At 52.4% G+C, this 19703-nt stretch overlaps 1 protein-coding gene across 2 annotated transcripts in view; it reads right to left on the reverse strand.

The window, feature by feature from the left end:
* Positions 1-438: 438 nt before the first annotated feature.
* The window catches only part of IGSF9B (immunoglobulin superfamily member 9B), a gene marked incomplete at both ends in the record, with an annotated part of 48885 nt that continues 29620 nt past the window's right edge, over positions 439-19703 (reverse strand). For both annotated transcript variants that reach the window (XM_084249076.1, XM_084249075.1), the window contains 8 exons: positions 439-647; positions 3143-3264; positions 10795-12447; positions 12997-13042; positions 13422-13583; positions 15589-15673; positions 16446-16672; positions 17670-17845. In XM_084249076.1, coding sequence (XP_084105202.1) covers positions 439-647; positions 3143-3264; positions 10795-12447; positions 12997-13042; positions 13422-13583; positions 15589-15673; positions 16446-16672; positions 17670-17845 — 2680 coding nt within the window. The remainder of the gene's footprint in view (positions 648-3142; positions 3265-10794; positions 12448-12996; positions 13043-13421; positions 13584-15588; positions 15674-16445; positions 16673-17669; positions 17846-19703) is intronic.

Here is a 19703-nt window from a genome sequence, read left to right on the forward strand (position 1 = left end):
GCATTTGTATCTATATCTATATATATGTAGGGTCTGGAAGACCGCATGGAAGGCCAACCCACTTCCGAGACTTGAAAAACAGAAACAGAAGCAGAGAGCAGTAAAAGTCATTGCTTTCCTCTTCTTCACTTTCAAAGGTGTTTGAAGAGGTGAGAAAAACCAATCTAGTGAAGAAGGGAGAGGTGGGAGGAGGCAGATCTCCCTGTCCCCAGTTCACTTCTCGATCTCTACCTACAGAGAGAGCTCTGCCCCGAACCCCTGTCCTGGAAACGAGGACTCAGAGGAGACCCCCCTACTCTGGCAGGAGCGGGGGCAAGCTGAGGTCTAAGGCCCTCCTCTGAGAAGAAGGATGAGGGGGGGCAGCACACCCTTCATCGTACACCCCGCCTCCCCTCAGCCTGGCATCCTTGCTCTGGGGGCGCTCAGAATCGTGTGGTGTCACAGCAGAGTAGCGTGGCCGGGGTCGTCCTGGTCCATGCTGTTGAGAATTGCCGTCTGGTCTTCTGGAAGCTGGCGGTGATACAAGTCTGAGAGCCGGGCAAAAGGGTCAGGCCGGGAATGTCTCTTCTTCTTTCGGAGGCAGACAGCTTCTTCGGGCCACAGAACCTGAGAGTTTGGAAGCTGCTGAGCCTGGGAGGCAGAACCGTCTAGGAGAAGGGGTTGGGCACGCGGGAAAATGAAAAGAAAAGAAAGTGGGTGACAGGCAGAGCACAGCCTCACACACTCATCTCCCTCTGCCTGGGCCACTACTCGGGATGTCTAGCATTAAGACAAAGAATCCCGAGCGTCTGGGAGACCAAAGCAAACTGCAGTGAAAGAACCACCTTCTTCACCACAGTGAACCCACCTCTGCTCCACTGGCTCCACAGCCATCCAAGAAGTACAATGGACATGACTTTCTATAGATCCATAGTTCTGGTCAGTCAATATTTCTTTTCTATCTTTTATTTAGTATTTAGTACATTTATTTAAAATCTTTTATCTATCTTTTTTCTTTTAATAAAGAAGTATCAATGCCTACTACCAGGTATCACCCTAGGTATCAGGGGTCAGGGTTTCTAACAGGTGGGAGTGCAGTGCATCTTTTCCATCTTTTCCCAAGCAGTGATCAGCTTTACCCAAGACTCTCTTAAGTGCCACCAAGCCAGACCCTGCCCTTCCCGCACTGCAGGGTCTCCTCTCTGTCACATGGCCAGTCTTGAGACACAGTGGGACACCCTTGCTTTCTAGATTATACTTCAAAGTGACAGCAAAAAGGAAGAGGCAAACTGTAAAGACAAAAAAATACAAAAATAAAATTTTCAGATAAGAAAAGTGCTATGAAAAAAGACAAAATAGGGTCACGTGAGAGCAAATGACTAAGTCACTGCTTCTGCTCTCAGAAAGAGTAACACTTGAGTTCAGTCTTGAATATGCGCCTCCCGAAGATCTGAGGGAAAAGTGTTCCCAACAAAAAGAACAGTCAGAATGAAAGCCCAAGTTAAGAGCAAATCTGGCAGGTTCCCCCAACAGAAGGAAGGCATCACAGCGGAAGCAGAGAGAACAGAGGATGGTGAAGCAGAAGAGACTGACAAGTCATTACCAGAAGTTTGAAATCTGTTCTGGCTACAGCAAGAAGCTTCTGGAAGGTTTTAATCAGAATTGTGCATGCATATGTAGGTGCACGCATGCATAACTGAAAGAGAGAGGATGTTATAACGTTTCCTAAACATCACCCTGGTTGCTATGTGTAGAATATGCTGTAGAAGAAGCAAGGAGGAAGCCACAACAGTCAAGGCAAGAGATAACAATGACTCAGAAGTTAGTTTTAGCAGCTGAGACAGAAACAAGCAGTCAGATACAGAATACATTTTATAAATTGACCCAACAGACCTTACCAGGTGTTCTGGATGAAAGATGCAAGAGCAAGAACCAAGGTTGAAGTAGCCTGCACAACTGGGTAGGTAGTAGTGCTATTTATGAAACTGGGGAGGAGCTGAAGATAAACAGATTTAGAGAGGATAATCAATAACTCTATTTTGGACATTTTAAAGGCTTATAAAGCATCGAAGAGCATGTTCAGCAGGCAGCTAGAAACATGAGACTTGAGCTTAGGGAAGAGATCAGGGCAAAAACAGACTTATGAGAGTTGTTAGACCAGGGAACAGAACAGGAAAGAATATAGGCACTTATATGATGTGACCTTTGTAAAACAAAGATGACAGATAGACAGACAGATGGACCTTAAATTAAAATGGCTTTGCCTCAATTTCTCACACAAATTCTAAAAAAAAAAACACATTTTCTTTTTCTCTCTCAGCAATCCTGTCTGCAAAATAATAGGAAACAGCACCACCCAAAAGGCTAAGTGAGAAATAAGCACTCAGCATCTCCCGAAGCTTCAAGGAGCCTCTGGGTAGCATTTTTCCATAAGTCCATCTCTAAAGAAAGTCCCTCTGCAGGGGTCACTCAGATTGCAAGGATGCTGTTCAGCAGTCTCCTTTGACAGCCTATCACAACATGTCTGAAGCCACTGGTACAAAAGGCGTCTATGATAAACAGTGAGAAATTTTCTAGGTCTAGAAAACAACTGAGTTATTTTACACTATCTTAGAAGCTACCTATTACTGCTAGATAAACTTAGACATAGTTCAATAGAGGTGTCTTGTCTACAAGATAAGGAGATTTCACTTTCTCACTAAGAAAAGCCAACCTGTAGGGGTTGCCATGGTGCCTCGGCACTGAGTAGGGTCCAATAATCACCATGTCCAACAAGAAGACCCAAAATAATAAAGAAAACTATAAGGAGCTAAGCTGGAACAAGTCATATTGCTGAGCGAAAAAAATAAGATACTAAGAGACTACTTTCATTGTTCAAAAATAAAAATCCATTCAAAGAACAGGGTATATTGCATGTCTAGGATGTTCCTAAAAGGATGCACAGCACCAAGTGGGAGGAGACACAATCAGGAGGGCAATCAGAGCATTTAACTATATCCGCATTTTTATAGGAAAATTATATTGGAAAGTCACGTTGAGAAGAACAAGATAAGCTGGTGGATGCAATTCTAGAGAAAACCCAAGGTTGGGCTCCTGAGCCAATAATCCCATAATAATGGCAGGGCGAGGTGGAGAGAGGAGCAGGGCGCTTCCTGCCATTTACCGGATCGTTTCTTTGACTTCGAAGAGCCCTTAGATGACTTTTTGGGCTTCTTTATCCGTTGGTATTTCAGAGCCTCCAGCCTCTCAGGTGCAGCAGCATTCCCGGGTGCAGGTGGATGTGTTCTGGAAGGGACAATTAGAGAGGCACAGGTAAGCTCCCCAAGAGGGAGCTTTGGAAGAGAGGCTGGAAGGAATCCAACTAGTGGGCCCAGAGGAAGACAGGACAGTTCTGTGGGGTCCCAGGGTCCACGACGGTTCCTTGCCACCTGCCTTTCTATCACTCCTGGAAGGAAGAAAACCCAGTAGAACGTTCCAGCAGCAGGAGGCCTACCTCAGATGGAAACCAGGCTGCAGGGCAATCAGAAGACCTAGGAAAGGGAGAGAGACTTTAATACGAGCCCCATGGCGTAGAACTCAAGCTGCGAGGAATAAAGTCGGAGAAGGGAACAGCGCCAATGTCTGAAGTTCTTAGAAACCAACACAATCAAGACCTTTAAAAACGAAAAATAAAATGGCAAATTAAAGTGGGTGGTGATCAACCCCAACCCCAATTAACTGTCCTCCTCCAAACAAGAGAAAGTCAGAACTAAATAAGAAACCCAACGCCCAGTGAGATGGAGGAACCTCAAACCCAGTTTCAAGGGGCTTCTCCCTTCAGCCCCTGGATTTGGGCAGAACCCCAATAGCCAAGTGCAGCAAATCCTTTAGGAGGGGTGTCTCCCTGACCCTCTGCAGACAGGGCTGAGATTTCATCAGTCATGTCAGAGAACAGGAGAGGGTAGAAGCAGATTGTGATGGTTACAGTGTCCAAACCTGGCAACCTTGCAAAGCCCTGGCCATTGGTAGTGAGCATCCAGTGAACCTCTATATTTTAAGATTCAATGGAGAAATGGGGGTTGGTGGGAAGGGAGACCATATAGATGATCTCTTTCTCCTCCACTTAAAGAGTGGATGTTGCCATTTGCCTGACAGATCAATTTTGCATGGTTTAGACAAAGTCAGCACATTAGAGGGAGTCGTACAGACCAGGTAACAAAGGGTACCAGGCTGAAAGGAGGGACTGTCTGTGACAATCGTGCATATTGGAGAGAATTTTCCAAGAGTCATAAAAGAAGAAAATCTAGAAGATATGTTCTCAAAGCCATTTCTTGTCAAAGGAAGCCAAACTTGAAGCCTGAGGAATAAAAGCAGAAAGAGAGAGACAGATTGCTCTTTCTTTCCCATGGGTGCTGCCATTAGCACAAGGTCGGGGGTGCAGGCACTCTGCCTCCACCCCCACATCTCCCTCTTCCATCTCCATCACAACTGGTTTGGGTATATCCTGATTAATAGAAGTAGGCCAGCCAGCCCTGTGAGGGAGAGGAAATCCCCAATGTTGAGCAGCAGTCTGAGGTATAAAAAAATGACCAAGGGATACAAAGACTGCAGCCCCACCTCCCCAACACCAGATAGCTTTACTGGGATGAGGGAAGAAAAAAAAACTTACAGACTAATTGCAGACAAGCCTCTGGTCTCTGGGGGTTGACAATGAAGCAACCTCCATCTTCTTTGATGGATGTCATCATTCCACAGCCCTTTAGTAAATAAAGTATCAAGAATCTGCTCCAAAGTTCAGATCAGAGACAACTTCTGGGTTGGAAAAGGTCACCTGAGCGCACAGAGCTAAGAAGTCCCACCTACACGTGCACTGCACACGCACAGTCTCGTAGGAAAGTCATCCAACTCACCATTGGAAGTCAGGTCTTCCACCCCCATAGACCCAATCTGCCAACACCCCATTCCTTCCTCTTTCACAAACTCCAGAGTCTACCTACAGAGTCCTCAGCAGTGGCAGTAGCTGGAAGGGAGTTTGGAAGGTAGGCAAAGGATGAAGCTGGCTAGGGTGTGAGGAAGCATGATTTCCAATGCTGGTCAAATGTCCTCACCCCATTCTCATCCTTGACTATTGCTTCTTCACGCTGCCTAAAAGGAAAATCAAAGATATGAATCTATTGTTGATCTGTCCCCCAGGCCTGGCCAGCCTTTGAAGAGAGACATACAAGAAGAGGGTGACATCTGACCCGAGGAGACGTGTGGGTGCTACAACACAATCCGGGGTGGATGAGGCATGAGATTAACTGGCACAGGGCACCCCTGAAAGTTCTATGGATTCTCCAAGACATTATATTCCAGATAGGCTATTATTGTTACATTCAATATGTTATCACTATTATTATTTTTATCATGTAGCATTTATTCACCACTTACCAAGCCAGGCAATATTCTATGTTCTCTACAACCATTTTCTTCCATCCTTACAACTCTAAGGGGTAAGAACTACACTGACCCCATTTTTCATATTGAGACACTGAAATGGGAGTGGTTCAGTAGCTTGGCCAATCATCCATTATGTGATGGAGCCAAGACTCTCCATCCATTATGTGATGGAGCCAAGACTCTCTTCTAATTTCTTCCTGAAGTAATAGGCACAGCAGCCACACAGAAGAAAAGCACTGCATCCGCCCTCACAAAGACGCCTGCGGCCCTGGGCCCGCACACAGCAACCACCCCAATGTTCCCTGCGGCAGTGGCAGAGCCAGTAAGACAGACAGGGCTGGGGAAAGCTGGCTCAAGTTAGGTCTGAAGGCAAAAAATTCCCAAACTGGAATGATCCATCCAGGGTGGGTTGCCAATTTGTGCTGGTGAAAGAGCCAAGCTCCAGGCCTTCCAGGACACCTGCTGTCCACCTGCCCCCACGTTGGACCCAGTGCTCCCAGACAGGACAAAAGAAGACTCCTGGCTGTACCAAGCCACTCCCAATGCAGGAGAGAAAAATAAAAACAAGTTTCTGGCAGGATAGGAGGGAGGGAAGGGAAGAAGGAGAAAGAAAAAGGCAGGGGAAGGAGGGGACCAAAAGGGGTCTCTATGTTTAGCCAATCATACAGAAAAGACACAGGAAATGTGTTCCAACAGACTTTACCTGCAGCCTACAAAGCCCACTGGAATCAAATTGCCACCCTTTCTAGGAAGGGTGCCCATGTTCCCCAGTCAATGTCAAGCTCACCTGGGGAACTTTCCGGTAATGGAGTTTTTGGTGCTGACATGTCTCAGACAGTAGGAAGTTTGGGTTAAGCGACTCTATCCCAGCCTGGGAATAAAGCCTCAACGTGAACCTGGGACTGGCCGGTAGCCTACCCTATTAGAACATCACCCAGCCCTGGACAACCCAGGGTCACATTCTCTTCTGAGTCAACCTCAATTCTTCTAAAACATACAACAAATTCAGCAAACTCAGGGGTTCTCCTCCCAGGAAGTAAGAAAGGTAAAGTTTTAAAGCCCAGAGTGTGCTCTGGATCTTCCACAACATATTCCCCATAAATTCTCAGTCTCCATCCCACTGGTATTTCTTTACACACAAGAACTAGCAGTAAATGCCTAGAATTTGCTTTAATACTTGCTTTCTCTTTTCATAAAATCCATGCAAAACCCAAATCACAACTATTTAGCCCAAGAGCCCATAGCTGCTTAGCTCTCTGCTTATCCAGAGCAGCAGAGGCAAGACACAGCCAAGTTCACACTTGGCAAAAGCACAGGACAGAAAGTTCAAACTCCAGGGCCCTCGGAGCCGACCGTCACACCCGGCCACCAGGCAGAAGTGATTTAAAGAGCACGCTGTCCTCCTCACTGCCTGCTCACCTGTGTACTGTGGATGAGAGGTCGGGAAAGATCCCCTGGGGTTCGAGGTGCAGCCAGGACAAAGGTGAACCCATGGTCCATATCCAAAATAGAAGAACAGGACCTGCAGCCAGCTCCTGCCCAGTTTTGACCAGATGGCACCTTTTTAGTGGGATCAGGGTACAAAGCAGTGCCGGGCAGGGTTATTTCCCTAGGGGAAAATAACCCTTCCTAGGGCTCACCTGGTAAAAGGGGGCACAACCCACACTCCCAGACCCACCTGCGTCATCCAGGCCACGGTCGCTATTAACAGGAAAAGGAATTCAGGGAGATGTGAGAACAGGGCTGCTGCGGGCCTCAGACAGGGAGCCCAGAAAACCACCAGGCAAGGGACAGGGCCACGCAGTACAACTCCCAGGTTTGAGGTGGGAGTTGGGAAGAGGAGCAGAGGGGAGAGAGAAAGGAGGAGAGGAGGGAAACAACTGTGGGTCTGGGGAGAAGGAACAGGAGAGAATTGAAGGAAACAGGAACAGAGCGAGAACGAACGTAGACGAGACGTGTCACATCTCCAAGCCAGACCGAGTGGAGACACATGCAAAGGCGCAGCATGAAGACAGCGTCTGAAGAGGAGCCGGACGCCTCCCAATGGCCCCAGCAGCTACGGCAACCGGCAACCAGGAGGCTCTCAGCAAGCAGGTGAGCAGCGTGGCTCCTGCCGCCCAGCACAGGGATGGTCTAACCTGAGGCTGCAAGGAGGATCTCATTCTCCTAGGCTGGGGATGCTGGCCAGGCCCCGGAGGAAACAAGGCTCCCTCCTCGCTGCCCTTGGTTTCTGGGTTTGCCACAGCAGTGAGAGGACAGCTCGGCAGTCTCGGCGCTGGCGCGAGGGGCGAGGGGGCTCGATGTGGAAGAAGGGTCACAGGTCCAGTGGGGGGAGGGGTGGGGACGGAGGGTGACAATAACAGTAATAAATGAGAAGAGGTCCAGGTCCTTATCAGGACTGGAATGAGAGTGGTCCTGGGACATCACACCTCTGGGGGCCACAGAGGGGTCATAATTGGGGAACAAGGAGGGAGAGCAGGGGACAGGGGGGGCGGTCCAGTCACTGTCACTTTGGAGAGTCCAGCCAGCGAGATGCAGGAGCAGGTGGGCTCAAAACTATTTTCTACGCCCTCCATGCTCTCTCCAGTGCTAACAGCCACAATGCACCTGGTCGGCCTCGTACACAATCTCAGGCTTTTTCGGCTGCTGACAGTTTTATAGCTGCAGATCATAAAGTAACAGCAAGGCCGTCCTCCCTATGGGAGGCAGTACTTGTGACTGAAGGAGATTTGGAGTTTCAAGTTAGGATCACTGGCCTAGCTAACAGCTCCCCTGGGACCTCCAGGGAGGCTCTGTTCCCAGCCAAGTGCCCCGCGCCTGCAGCTGCACAAGCTAGGGTGTCCATGGCAAAAAGCAGCGTCTTCTTGGTCACCCTCAGAGACAGAAAGCCTCAGGGAGCTCTAAAAGCCTCCTGAAAAGAATTGACACCCTATAAAATGCCCATTCCCGAGACCTCCACTGGAAGGCTAGAGCAGGCATCGAGGAGGGCAGGCAGGGCCTCAAGTTTGGGTTTTTGTGCCTCTCACCAGCAAGACTTTCTTCTGCTTAGGAAGTCTGTTCTCTCCACTCCCCCAACACCCACCCAGTGCCTCCCAAGACCCTTTCCCTAAACTGTGACCCAAGGGCCTGGCCTGCCCCTGTCCTAGCAGGACTGCAGGGGACATATCCTGAGGACCTGGCTACTGTGGGAAGGTGCTGGGCCCCACCCCACCCCCATGCTCCTTGAGAGGGCTGAATATTGGTAAGATCCCAAGAAGACAGTGAGGGACCAGCAACCCCAGGGGAAGAGCTGGGGGATGGGAAGTGGGGATGGGAGAGGGTTAGGGAGGAAGCAGAGCACTCTGCCTGAGGCTACTGGGAAAACTAGGCAGAAGACGTGGGGGAGCGGTGCAGGTGTTTCTGGTCACCATCGTGGCCCCAGACAGATCTCCAAGGGTGCAGAGATGCAAAGCAGATCTCAGGCATTCTAGGTCCCTCAGGGTGCATGCAGAGTCCCAGGGGCCTCTGTGGGAAGCTCTAGGTGTGTCAGCAGCAGGATGGCGAGGTGTCTGAGTGAGGAAAACTGCAAGGAGGCTCCGGGGGGAGGGCTTGACATGGGGGTGGAGGGTCAGAAGCTGCAGCTAGGCAGTGCCCGAGCGTGGCCTGGTGGGGCTGTTGGAGCAGCATGATGTGGGGAACCCAGAAGCCATGGGGAATTGAGGAGCGGAGGCTGCTGCCCCCACAAAGGGGGTGAGGGGACATGGTTTGGATTCCCCTGTCAAGGAAGCGATGGCCCTGCCAAAGCCCCATCCGCCTGTCCACCCCCCGCCCCACCCCAGCCGTGGAGCTCCCTTACCTATTGAGCTGAGGAGAGGCTTGTCTCGACAACACTGCCCAGATAGCTGAGATCAATCAGAAACAAAGCAGTTATCAACACGGGCCATGGGGGGACCACCCACGCACACCCAGAGGGGAGGAGGGGGGGAGCACAGGGACCAGAGAACCGACAAGCGAGGCCAGAGAATGGGGTGAGGGGAAGGAGAGGAGAGAGACAGAAAATCAGACGGCACGATGGGACGAAGCAGATGAGAGCGCGGTACAAGCACAGACGACAGGGCTGCGCGCACAGCATCTCCTGCACAGACACAGGTGCCCGAGGCTCGGCGCCTGCCTGGGCGCCCACCTGGCTCTCCGCTGGGGCTGGAGCTTGCTGGAGCTCTCCTGTTCCCTGGGCCCACTCCCCTCTCCCCCCCACCAGGAGCAGGGTGGGGGTGGGAGGTGAGGCTTGCACTTCCAGGTACCAGAGAGGGTGGGAGTGAGTGGGGCAGGGGAAGGGCACTGGGCTCCCTCCTCCTCAACCGCCTCCCATCCTGCCTACCACCAGGCCGGCCTCCTCTGGAACTCTCTGCTCCCTGCACAGGCGGCCACATCAAGAAGAGACCGAAGGACTGACTGAACCAGAAAGACAGGGGGAAGGCTGAGGAGCACTACAGAGACATTGCAGGCTCTTCTGGCAACCCAAGGAAGACGGAGAAGGAAGAAAGACAGACAGAGAAAGACGGACTTGAGGAGGAAGGAAGGGCAGGAGGAGGAGAAAGGAGGAAGGAAAGGGAAGAAAGACAAGAGAAAAAGAGGCGCAGACAGGCGTCCAGGCCGACTCTGGGACTCTGGTACCTGGAATACCAGCTGCTACAGTTTAGAGTGTGCTCTCTCAGGCAGGCTGATCGCAGGAGTGTGTCTGTCTGTCTGTCTGTCTGCAGCTCCCTGCGAGGCACACAGGTTGGGGTGGGGTATGTGGCTCCAGACACAAGGTTCACAGGCCTGAGATTTTGTTCCAGCTCCAGGATGCCCTGGTGGAGAGGCCGTGGGAGGGGCTGGTGCCCACTGGGCAGCTAAGGGCAGCAATGGGGAACAGGAGCCCCTGGCCTGGGAAGTCAGGGAAGTCCAGGGAAGTCAGGCTTCCGGGTCCTGCTTAGCGAGGAGGAGGGGCCGGGGAAGGCAAGGAAGGCTGGACACGAGGTCTCTGTGCAAACCACCCCCATGCCAGGACCACAGGGATGTGAAGAACTATCACTCCAAGAGGAACTGGTGGACCACTCACTCGGGTGCACCACACTCCCCTTGTCCAAGTGTGCCCGCGCCCCATCACCCCAAGGCCTCTGAGAGCTCTGGCCTGGGTGGAGAAGAGCCCTCCAGCTCCTGGCAGGATACCTGGGCAGGTAAGCCCCACCCCCACCCCAGAAACTACATCCCACCAATGTGGAGACCAGAATCCCGTCCCCCCTCCAAAGGGATGCTGCAGCATGTCCAGACAAGCCCGGTCATTCGGGTTGATGGAGGGAGTGGAGGGCAGGGTAAGAGATGGGGAGAGGGAGATGACCAGGTGGAGGTGGGCAGGAGAAACCAGCACACACTCACCCTGAAGTAGGTAATGGTGGTGGGGGGGCCTCAGGTCTGAGCAGCTCCTCCCCCATCCTTCGAGGGGAAGGCGCCTGTCCAAACACATCCAAGTTGTCCCCAGGTCCTGTGGGACCAGGCGGAGGGGAGGGGTAGCCTGTGGCCAGAGTAGTGAAGCCCATGGTGGGCCGGAAGCTGGGGCTCCCGCTGCGGCTGCTCTGGGAGGGAGAGCCGGTGGACGAGGGCGTAGACTTTCGAGAGAAGCTGACAGCGGCCGGCGGCTGGAGAGTGATCTCAGACATCTCCGCCTGCTGCAAGAGCCCCGGGCGGGGCCGGGCCCGGGCGGCCAGCTCAGGGGAGCCAGTACGGGAGCTGAGGGGACTTTGGGTCAGAGGCGAGAGCCGGGAGGGCTGTAGCACCACTTGATGTAAACTGGGCTCGGTGCGCCTGGCCTGCCGGGGGCTGGGCCGGGGCCGGGGCTGGGGCTCATACCACCGAGTGTCCAGGCCAAATGTGCTGGGGCCACCGTGCCCCCCGGGCTCAGCCGGCTCGGGGTAAGGCAACACGGGTATGCCCATACCTTGGCTGGTATGTCTTAGCTGCCCTTGGCTCACCAGAGGTTGCATAGGTCTATCCTGCCACTTGGTGGCGGCGGGCACTGGGACGGGGCCTCTGCCTGGCGACTTGCCTGCCCAACCCTTTGGTGCCTCCAGAGACAGGATGCCTGGGTAGGCCGAGGGTACCTGGAGGGAGGAGGGGGGCAGTCCTCGGGGGAGGCAGGCCTTGGACTGCAGACTCTCGGTCACGTCACAGGGGTGCAGCTGGTGGGGGAACATCATGGCTGGGGTTTCCAGTCCCCCAAAGGGGAACTCTGGCCGGCCCCAGGGCTCAGGGGAGCGCCCTCCTGTGGGTGTCTGAGTCAAGGGCAGCGTGCTGTTCGAACAATTCTCTCCGTTTTCCTCGGGGATGGTGGGGTGGCCAAAAGGCCCCTCGGTGTGCAGGGGTGGGGAGGACATGACAGAGCTCAAGGGGCTGCCCACTTCCGGCATGTAGAAGGGTGGAGGCTCCACCTCCCCAGGGCTGCTGCTGCTCAGGTACCCATAATACTGGCCATGGTGGAAGGGCCGGGGGGCGGGGGGCCTGGCCTGGCCCGTAGCCTGGAGTCGACCTTCCAGGCCGCTGGGGCCCTCCAGCCCACGGGGCTGGAACCGAGGGCTGTATGCTGGTGGTGGCAGGTAGGACTCCTGGCTGGATGACAGAGGGGTCAGCTGGGACTTCAGGGCAGCCACAGATGTGGGCACTAGCGGGTCATCATTCTCCTCATCTGACTGGCGGAACTCGGGGTACATGTCCGTCTCCTCTGCAAAGGGAAAGCCCTCGATGCGCCTGCTCTTCATGGAGGGCTCCATCTCGGAGGGCTCCATCACAAAGCGGCCATCGGGACCTCTGCTGATCAGCTCGATGGGTGTAGTTGCCTCGGCCTCTGCCTCCGCCTTAGCCACGCTGTACTTCTTGCTGCTGATTGCCCTTTTGGTTTTCTTGTATAATGACAGCTCCTTCTCCCGGGTGGGGCTGAGCATCCTTTTGGCTGCTGGCTGACCTTGGTCATCGGAAGACTCTGATGGCGCCCGGAGTGTCCGGATGCTCTCGGGGCTCACCTTGCCAGAGGACAAGCTGTGGGGACAGTGGAGAACAGGACAAGAGAGGCACACACCATCCATTACTGCTTCTCTCCTCTTAACAAATCACAAACACAGGGGGAGATGAAATGCACATTTTGGCACAAAACACTCCTGCCCACTAGATATAGTCTAGATGCAAGGCCTGTTTGCATTCACATTTCTACTTTGATTCTGCCTGTTCCTGCTGCTGACCAGACTCTGCCTATTCACACCTCTAATTTCATCCCCAGGTTGCTTAGGCAATGCAAGTTCATTTCATATTCACTCAGACAAAACATACGAAGGCAAATCTACTGGGATGAAAAAAATATGATGGAAACATTTTCCAAAGGTAAGGAGAAACAAATGATCTGCTGTTTTGTATGGTCTACACTACTAATCCCACTACTGGTGTAGACCAGTTAAAATTGACACGTAGCTCAATCAATAGTGATCGCTCAGAAACACTGCTGTGTGCTGAGCCTGGTGGGCCATCCACTATCCTCTCCCTCCCACCCACACCACACACAGAAGCATCTCATGGTTCTCCAGGGACACTTACGGAGACTCTAGACTCTTCCTGCAGTGAGTGATGGAGAGTGGGGGGTCTGGAAGGAAAAAGAGCAGGTTGTCTAGGGATGCTTAAGAACATATCAATCACCCCAGGTGTCACCAGGCCTGCAGCAAAGCCACAGAGGGAAGCACTCCTTCCTCTGTTGGTACCTTTGCATCCAGTTCAGAGGCCTGACTGCAGGCTCCTCCCACCCACTGCCCACCTGCTCTGTCTGCATCAAGGCGCTGGTTCCATCAGACTCTCCCCACCATCCATGCTGCCTTTTCCCTGCTTTCAAATCCAGTCCCACTGCAGCTTTACCCACAAGATCATAATTTCCCTATTTTCAGGGGACCATGCTAAAAAGGAACGGTCACCTCTGATGAGGAATTGGGCCAGGTAGAGCAGGGGAGTGGTCAGGGACAGATACCCACCTTTTTTGCGCTTGAGCTTACGCTTGCGCTGCTTGTTGACGAAGCAGGCGGCCAGGGTGCTGAATAGGATGGCAGCCGCTAAGAAGCAGATGGTAGCTACGATTCCAGCCAACACAGGCCGCGCGAGCCCGTCGTCGGTCAGGTCTGGCTGTGGGAAGATGTCTGCGGGGAGGGCCGGGGACAAACAGGCCTGAGTTCCTCCCACCCTCCCAGACCCCTACCTACTCTGATACTAGTCCCCGTATTTTCCCTGACCTCTGTAGAACAGACATTAAGGCTCAAGCTCCATGGCCCCCTGTCATACTGATGAGGTTTGTGTGGCAGGGGAAGGGGAGAGTGTGCAAAAGTCAAGGTCCTGCCACAGAGCTCGGGTATCTCAGTCCCAATAAGTGATATGGCACCAGTCATGTCTACTGGCTCTGTGCATTATGCACAGTGCTTTGATGCACGGCATCACACATCATCCCCATGAGGTCCACAAATCACATGTCTGCTCCCACTCCCTAAATGGTGACACTGACTGAGGGGAGCATGTGTCGACTGGTACTCCAGGCCATGCCTGCACGGTGATGCCACCATCCAGTGGGGCCCTTTCTGCCTCATTGGGAAGGCACCTTGAGGGGAAAAAGTCATAGCAGGGGGGAGGGTCTATTCCTCTAGAACTCTGTCTGTCCACTTCTAACTTGTTACAGTGGAGGCCAGTAATCTCCACCAGGAAGATCAGGTTCAGATCACCAGGGCTGGCAGGGACGTTAAGTGGGGCCCAATGTCCTCTTTTGTAAGTATAGAAGAGACCCTCATTTTGTACCCAGATTCACAGAGTTCCTAAGTGACAGAACCTGAGTAGACCCTGGCCTATTATACCTCATAAGACAGTTATATTAGTGAGTTCTTTCTAGGTTCATCAAAAGGGGAATCCATATAGTCTGTACATTTCTGGCCAGAAATAATTGCTATGTCAATAATAACACTGGATAAAAATAATCCAAGTCATGCTGACTGACTGAATGGAAAAATGAAGGCTGCAGCCATTGGAGAGGGAGGCCTTCAATCCAGAGGATGCTGAGGTCACTGCAGCCTTATTTATCCAGGAGGAACCTTCCGATCACGTAGGTTTCCTCCTGGGAGTCAGGCATAAAAACTGCTGAATACAGAGCAGTTCACTGAGATGAGCCTGCAAAACCCTCAAGTCCTCTATGCTGGCCTTGGCTGCAAACTATATTCTCTGTTTCTCCACCTCGCTGAGTCTCTTCCCTGGAGGGAAGCCAAGACAGAAGCATGCTGGGTTCTGCTGCCTATACTTTTTTCTGTGTAAAAAGTATACATATATAAGTCAGAAGTCATACTTCACTCCACCCCCCACCACCTCCTGCAGGTTCTCCCCACCTGTCCCCGCATCTGCCCATTCCACCCCTACCCTGTGCTTCTGTAACTATAAGCCCTGCCCATGAACTTCTTAGCCAGTTCCTTGCCAACTGGTCCTAAGGGTTTTTGTGAGAGCAGGACCCCAGGACACTGCTACTACTTCATCACTAAGTACTAGAGGAACAACTTCCCTGGGGGGGGGGGGGAAGGGACCCTGCTAAGTTTTAGGAACTACAGCTGGAGAAAGATGTAGAGAATTGGGACCAGGGCCAAGAAAAAGAAAGATAAATGGAGAAAATGCTAGGGAGTTGGCTTTATTTAGCCTGGAAAAAAAAAAAAATCAAGGGAGAGGAAAGAGTGGAGGGAAACAACACCAAACAGCAATTTTCCAAATAAAACCACCATAATTATAAAGCAGTCTTATAATGGGCATTCAATAAATACTTGTTGACCTGTTGTCTCTTTGCTCCATCCCACCCCACCCCAGCACAGAGGACAGCACTGGAGGAAACAGAAAATAGATAGCAAAAGAACTTCAACCATGTGGATTTGATACTATCATGAGAAGACTGGCTGGATTCCTCTCCGTGGTTCTTACAGACACAGTCCTGAATGTGGGTCTTTAGTTGAACACACCCTGCCATCATTGGAGCAGAAGCACCAATCTGAGGGGCTTTGGCGGTGCTTTACCACACATTGTTCCAGCTAGAGCTCTCCTCTGTTCCCAGCCCAGCCTCTTTTCTCATATTAGCCATTTCACAAAGGGACTCCCATGTTAGAGAACCCCCACACCCCAAAGTACCTGTGCTGGAGACACCCGCGATGTTGCTGGGCTCGCTGATCAGATCCTGCATGACGGCCAGAACCCGGAACTCGTACCAGGTGTCCTACAGCCCCAGGGGTAATACCCTGTCAGCCGAGGGGCTGAGACCGCCACAGGCCCCACCGCCACTGACCCTGCAGTGATCTCTCATGGGAGAGGGCACCCAGGGCAGCAGAAGCATCTAACAACACGCTCTCTGCGTTTAAAAAAAGTCCTCACTGTATCATCTGCCAGTTTCTATGCTGTAAACACCCTCAGCATGACTGATTTCAAACTATAAAGGTGAGGCTGCTGAAAGCAAAGCTGGGAAGAGATGCACAGGTAGGTAGTGGGAACCCCCTGAGCCAATGCTAGCGTGAATTAACTGTCCAGGGAAGGGAGACAGAAAGACAGATGCGATTGTCTGTCTACATCTCTCCCACCAGGAAGAGACCAGAGTTTAAGGGGGATCAGCTGGGGTGGTCAGGCAATGTGGACTCTTCATTTGTTAATAGAGCCTTCCCAGGCAAGGAAGGTAGTCCTTCCAGGAAATTTTTTCCGTCCATCCCGCCCCCAGGTTTAACTCCTAGCAAGGAACTGAGGTCAGTGCCTGCTTACGTGTGCTGGCCCTGCCCTGGCGTGTGTCAATACTGGAACTCCCTGACTCGGTGGGGCTCCGTGGCAACAATCTGAGGATTCTAAACCTTGGAGGCCATTCTGGGAGAATACAGGAGCAGTGGTAGGTCAGGACTCCACCGGATCTCATACATCTGAGTTGGGTCACTCAAAACTTCTAGAAAGAGCCATGTCACTTGCAGATTTGGGACAAAAAAGTCAGGGAAAATCCAGGCCCTCACCTGTGACAGATCCTTAGCAAAGAATTCTCCATCAGTGCCTGGAATGGCATCATCTAAAGTCTCCCAACGCTCTGCCACGCGAAACTCCATGACGTAGCGATCGATGGGAAAGCTGTGGTTGGCAGGGGGGAGCCAAGACAGGAGCACACCCTGCTGGGTCCGATTGGCTGTGAGGCACCTCGGTGGGGTAACCAGCACCAGGGGTTCTGGAGTTGTGATAGGGAATGCTGTGCAGGGGAGGAAAGAGAAGGGAAGTAGCTCGGTGGGGAGCAGAGGCTGCTGTGGCCTCATCCACCCACATGCCACCTGCTGGCTAACCACCTGTCCCTGGGGACACCCTGGCCCAAGGTGGCAGTCCCATTCCCATGGCCTAGAGCAGGCGTCATTTCAGGGGCCAGGGGCAGCAGGCAGAGCCCTCCTGACCAAGGGAAGTAGCAGGGCGAGAGGGCACAAGTCTCACAACTCTGTTTTGAGAGTACTTATAAAAAAAAAGTATAGGGGATGGAGTACTTCAAAAGGAAAAAGGAAAGAGAGAACTACAGGAAGAACACAAAATTAAATGTCATTATCTTTTTAATAAGAGGGGTTCTCTGTAAAGATACCACAAAACATAGCTTTCATTCTCTTCCAAGGAAGGAGGATGATCTTCCAAAGCACACACTTGCTCTTACAAGTCCCTCATCGGCCCAAATAGAAAAAAAATAAGGCCCAGCAAGGGGCACTGCAGACTGGGGAGCCCTCCATCACTGCTCTCAGACCCTCGTGGTAGTAACGGATCCTGGCAAGGAAGGCGGTTGGTGCTGCCATTCCAGATGCCCGCTCTGGCAGCAGAGAGGAAGGCAGACAACTGCCACTAAATGAGGCTGAGGCCCAAAGGCAAGAACCAGCGGTTGGTACAAAAAAAGGAAGAAGGGCCCCAAACCCCCCTGTGAAGCCACAGGAAGATGCAAACATGTGGCCTATGGCAGAAGGGTAAAATTCAAAGTTTCTTCCCCAACAGCAATCTGGCTCATGGGATGTAGGATGAGGTACTTTGGTCCAGGCCACCCCTAGAAAGTGACAGGGCAAATCCTCATTGGAGATCAAATGGCACGATCACATGAAGAGCTTAGCAAGGTGCCTGGCATAAAAATGTCAGCTGCCAGGAACACCACTGCCACCCCTGCCTTAGCCTATTCCCATTGTACTAAGAAACACCATCAAGACATCTGCCCAGGCCCTCACCTAAAGTGTTCACAGTGACCACCTCACTGAAGGCGCTGGTTCCCAGCTTATTCTGGGCCAGGACGCTGAACTGGTATGCTGTCTCGGGCTCCAGGGTGTCCACCAGCAACCAGGTGGGTCCTGGTGGCACTGGCAAAGACAGCCAGTCGTGGGGCCCGAACTGTGCCCGCTTCATCCTGGCCAAAAGAAAGAGAGAAGATCGGGGGACAAGGGGGTGGGGTGGGTTACACTGGAGAGATGAGAATCCATGCAAGGTCCTTAGGGAGGTGGCAGTGGGCAGACCTGCCTTTCCAGGTTCAAGGACAGGAAGAGGTGATGACCAAGGTGGAATGACCTTCCCAATTTTGACTGTGCCAATCCTTACCGTGTTGGGTCCTCAGCCAATGCTGGTATCTCCTCTACGACAAGGGGCCCTTAGGGAGAATTGATGCTCAATATACTAGACAAATTACTAGTTACATTATGGGAGAATCTTACCCAGGGCACAACCCTAAGAGCGGCTCTGCCTTGGGAAAACAAGGACGCTGGGTCAAGGCAGGTACCATAGCAGCAAAGTGGGCATCTTGGCAATGGCTTAGACTAGGGAAGGAGCCCAAGTGTCCTCAGCTGCCCACCCTCCAGGGACAGCCAAAAATGGGACCTAGAGCAAGCCAGCACATTCATTCAGGCCGACCAGGTCTGAGTCACCTGGAGAAGTCTCCCCGTACTGAGGACTGGGATCCCTAAGCCTTATGGGTTAGAAATCACAATCAAGGTGAAGGTCATACCATGTATGGTGAATACTGGAAATAGGGGTGAGGGTTTCCCTGGCTCCGTGTGGCCCACCTAATTCCCCTGAGCAGCAAGGCGCCATCTACAGGTGCAGTGCCCAGCATCACCACAGGGAGGAGACATGATCCCGTGGGACTGACACCCTGGGAAGGCCTCTCCTTAAAGCCCTGAGCTTCAGTGGATGCCCACCAGGTTCCTGTCTAAGTTGAAAGGCTCACTACTGTGTATGCCAAAGAGGTTGAGCTGAGAGAGCAGAAAGCACAGCAAAACGAAGCTAGCACCAAACATCTGAGTCGGTGCATGGAGCATCGGAGGCAGTCAGGAACGCAGAGGTAAGGAGACCTCCCAACCTCTGCAACCGCCCTTTCCCACCCTGGGAACCAAAGCAAGTGAGCAAAGAGTGAGAAAGCGATGCAGATGAGCAGCAGCGTGGAGCACAGCCACAAGCAGCAAGGGAGACCCCCATCTGTATGCAGACCTTCCACTCGGGTACCCCCACCACTGTCTCAGCCATGCCATGTGCCCTTCCCTAGCCACAGAGTCACCCAGTCATCTTGTAGGGGTCACCCTGCCCCCACCCTGCCTCAGAAGGAAGAGATTGGGTGGGTAGGTAGATGTAGGGGGAGAGGGGATCCTGCTTGCAGCTCAGGGGGTTCCCCAAACTAGATCTAGTTTGCCAATCCAGAATTCAAAACAACTACAATACACAGTTCAAGGAAATGTCAAAACCACCGTGGCAGGAATGAGCTTTCCCTGCTGGCAAGAGGAGTGTCAGGGGCTCTCCCTGGCTCTCCATGAGGCCCCACAGGAGTACTATGCTTCCTCTTCCCCAGGCCCTGGGGAATACGCACCCACTGAGACAGGGCTGCAAAGGAGGAAGTGAGATGGTCCATCCTCCCCACTCAAGGATGCCACCCATGATGCGGGCAGTCAGCTCTGGGCTCAGGATAGGAAAGTGAGGAGGGAGGACCCCAAAAGGCATGGAAAGGAGGTCAGCTGTGGCTTGTCTTTCTGCCTTTTCTGTATTTCTTGTCCTCGGTATACTGTTGAGATCCCAAGGTTTGGGCAAAGATCTCAAATTACCAATTTGGTTTATTAATAACAAAGCTTTAAAATCAGTAAAGACACAGAGTCCCAGAGAGAACATGTTAGGTAGATGTCAGGGACAGGGCACCACTTCACTCTGGTTTCTAGAACCACTGGGGAAGAGGCAGAATAAAAATCAGATTCTATGCCAGGCTGGGATATTTCAATGCCCTGGAA

This window comes from Talpa europaea (genome assembly GCF_964194135.1).
Source record: "Talpa europaea genome assembly, chromosome: 12".
Lineage (NCBI taxonomy): Eukaryota > Metazoa > Chordata > Mammalia > Eulipotyphla > Talpidae > Talpa > Talpa europaea.